Here is a 3,825-nt window from a genome sequence, read left to right as displayed (position 1 = left end):
TCGTCATCATCATCGTCTGTTTTTTTGTTAGTCTTTCCTCTATAAATGATGTCGTTTAAAAAATTTCAAATTAACTATTCTCATTTCAATGCCGACATTATCGTCATCATCATTATCATCATCATCGCCACCACCACCACCATCATCATCATCATCATTTTCATCATCATCATCATCATCATCATTGATTTTACCACTGATTTTATCATTCTCATTATGATTTTAATGATGACGTTTTTATTTATTATTATTATTATTATTATTACTATTATCATTATTATTATCATTATTATTATTATTATTATTATTATTATTATTATCATTATTATTATTATCATTATTATTATTATTATTATCATTATTATTATTATTATTATCATTATTATTATTATTATTATCATTATTATTATTATTATTATCATCATTATTATTATTATTATTATTATTATTATTATTATTATTATTATTATTATTATTATTATTATTGTTAATACCTCTTGTGATCTTATTAATTCATAATTTCATCATGATTGTTTATATATATACGCATGTGTGTTTGCGTGTGTGTGCGTGCGTGTGTGTGTGTATGTGTTTGTATGTGCGTACAGTGCATTCGCCAATGTTTATGATCCATTCGGATCTTCTTTACTTTCCTTATACATATTCATCATATTCATTTGTTTTTATTTTCAGCCATTGATGTGCAATATACATAGATTACAAGTATCATGGTATTGTATTTGTTTGTAGCAAGATTGTAGATGCAGTAGCTACACCAACGTATGTGTCTTTCAGTTTTTCTAAAGTATGGCAATTTTTTTATTTGTTTATTCTTTAAAAATCAGGGTCTGACGGACGCAGAAACCGTTACAGCATGCAAGTACAAAACTTGCCAATGCATTTGCTAGTTAACATATAGCATATGATCCGTACAAAACTTGTATGGATAGTTAACATGTGGCATGTAACATATGCTCTCGTATCGATAAATTGCTAGAGTCTGCTGGCATGTTGGAAGTTTTTAAGACGAAACTGCAAAAAAGAACCTTTACTTCATTTAAAATCTCGAAAAATAACCACGTAGAAGACGCACTAAAACATTGAAAATTGAAATGACCATCAGTTAAACTCGGCACTCAGACGGGCTTATGGTATCGAGTGGCGATTTTTCATTCTCATCAAAAGCCAAAGCCGATACCGAATCGAATTTGTATCGCCGCCGATCTTAACAACCCTGTTTTTTCATTTTTCACGTGAATGTATTTGTGTGTATGTGTGGTGTGTGTGTGTGTGGTGTGTGAGTGTGTGTGTGTGCGTGCGTGTGTGTGCGTGTGTTCGTGGTGTTTTGTTGAAATTTAATTTTTAGAGTAAATCATTCAACAATATCGTTCTTATGTGTTTCTGCTGTGGTTTTAACTTTTTATTAAAATTACGTTTTTAAATCATTTTAAGGCCGTCAGTAAATTGTCAAGAAATGAATTTTATTTTTTGGATTCTATTAGTTATAATTGTTTTAAAACGGTAATAAAAGTTATTATTGGCTGTAATAATTCTCTCTTTAGTTAATCCTTTGGATTCTCACAACTATAATTAATTTTAATTATTTTAAATATTCTTTTAAATTATTTTAATTTTATATTTACACACACACACACACACACACACACACACATACATATATATATATATATATATATATATATATATTTAACAATTATTATAATGTAAGAACACACAAAAACTTATATTATATGTGGCTTCAAGTAATTTCTTAAATATGTGGCAGCTTTATATAAATATTCATATAATGATACAATGATATATATATGTATATGATTGTATTTTTGTATGTGTATATATATATATATTTGTATGTTCATATATTTTCACATTTAAACAAGCTTAAACATGTGCCAATAGTATCTTTTGTATGTATGTATGTATGTATGTTTGTTTGTTTGTTTGTTTGTTTGTTTGTTTGTTTGTTTGTTTGTTTGTTTGTTTGTTTGTTTGTATGTATGTATGTTTGTTTGTATATATATATATATATATATATATATATATATATATATATATATATATACAACAATTGAATATGACGTTATTTTTGTATAAATAACGACCCATCTAAATGAATAAACCAATATAGGCAATTATCCAATTTATGTTTGTATGCGTGTGTTTATATGTACGTATGTGTGTGTGTGTATCAGTCTGTCTGTATGTGTGTTTGTATGTATGTGTGGATGTGTATGTGTGTGTGGATGTGTATGTGTGTGTTTGTTTTTTGTGTGGATATAAGGACGCTGGCATGTTTATTTTGTGTTCATCTTAAATTAAGTTGCTCATTTTTTGTTAAGATATTTTTTCCTCTTCGGTTGCTCAATCTTCGATTCATTCATTCATTCATTCATTCATTCATTCATTCATTCATTCATTCATTCGTCTATGCATTTTTTCGTTCGTTCATTGATCAGCGGTTTTATTCATTTATTTAAACCTATTTTTTCCATTCTTCTGAAACCTACCACGCGCGTGTTTGTGTGTTTATGTATTTGTATGTTTGCATATATGTGTGTGTATGTGTGTGAATGTATGTTTGTGTGTGTGTGTGTGTATGTGTGAATGTATGTTTGTGTGTGTGAATGAAAATTTATAATCGTTTGTGTGAATGTATGTGTGTCTGTGTGTGTGGTGAATGTTTGTATGTGTGTGTGTTTGTATGTGTGTGTGTGTGTGAATGTGCGTGTGTGTAGCTTAGCTATCATTTAATTTAACTCCGCTCGGCTAATTGTCAATCGCGGCATGACATGCCATAGCATCGTTGATGTTAATGTTGTTGTTGTTGAAGTTGATGTTGATGATGTTGATGATGTTGTTGTTGATGTTGTTGATGTTGATGTTGTTGTTGATGTTGTGGTTGTTGATGTTGTAGTTGTTGATGTTGTAGTTGTTGATGTTGTTGATGTTGTTGTTGTTGATGTTGTGGTTGTTGATGTTGTGGTTGTTGATGTTGTGGTTGTTGATGTTGTGGTTGTTGATGTTGTTGTTGATGTTTTTTTTTTTCAATTTTTCAGCTGTTTTACACAATTGTATTTTGATCAATGAGGGTTATGGTCAGAAGTATTGTTGCATATACAAACACACAAACAAACACACAAACATACAAACGAACAAACATACATACAAAAATTATGTGTATACGTACAAAAAAAAAACACACATACATACATACATACAAACACACACACACACGTGCACACACACAGACACAAACTCACATACATACATACATACATACATACATACATACATACATACATACATACATACATACATACATACATACATACATACACACATACATACATACATACATACATACATGCACAACACATTAAAACATAGATTTTAGTTGCACCTGCACTCTGCAGTTTTCACAGAGTTCTTTTATTTTTTTCCTTACAATTTTAACTCGAGTCCTTTATTATTATTATTATTATTATTATTATTATTATTATTATTATTGAAGTTATTATTATTATTTTTTATTTGTATTATTCTATTGTTATTGTTGTTGTTTCATATATGGACAGATAAAAATCATATCATGTTTATATGTTTGTATATGCATATATATGTGTACGAACTGATTTGTGAAATTTTTGTACACAGACACACTACAAACACACACACAAACACACAATGCGCGTTTTTATCTGTATTTGAGCTGTGCTTGATTGATTGATTAATTTGTTTGGTTGGCTGGTTGGCTGGTTGGTTGGCTGGTTGGCTGGTTGGCTAATTGGTTTATTGATTGGTTGG

At 29.1% G+C, this 3,825-nt stretch overlaps 1 protein-coding gene across 1 annotated transcript in view; it reads right to left on the bottom strand.

Annotated features, from left to right (window-relative positions):
* Nucleotides 1-2,787: 2,787 nt before the first annotated feature.
* HELRODRAFT_161883 (hypothetical protein) overlaps nt 2,788-3,825 on the bottom strand; it is a gene marked incomplete at both ends in the record, with an annotated part of 6,181 nt that continues 5,143 nt past the window's right edge. Inside the window, one exon of the mRNA XM_009021754.1 lies at nt 2,788-3,077. Within this exon, the coding sequence (XP_009020002.1) occupies nt 2,788-3,077 (290 nt within the window). The remainder of the gene's footprint in view (nt 3,078-3,825) is intronic.

This window comes from Helobdella robusta (assembly GCF_000326865.2).
Source record: "Helobdella robusta unplaced genomic scaffold HELROscaffold_3, whole genome shotgun sequence".
In the NCBI taxonomy this organism is placed as follows: Eukaryota; Metazoa; Annelida; class Clitellata; order Rhynchobdellida; family Glossiphoniidae; genus Helobdella; species Helobdella robusta.
The sequence above is the reverse complement of the archived record's forward strand: the minus strand, read 5'-3'. Positions and strand labels throughout refer to the sequence as shown.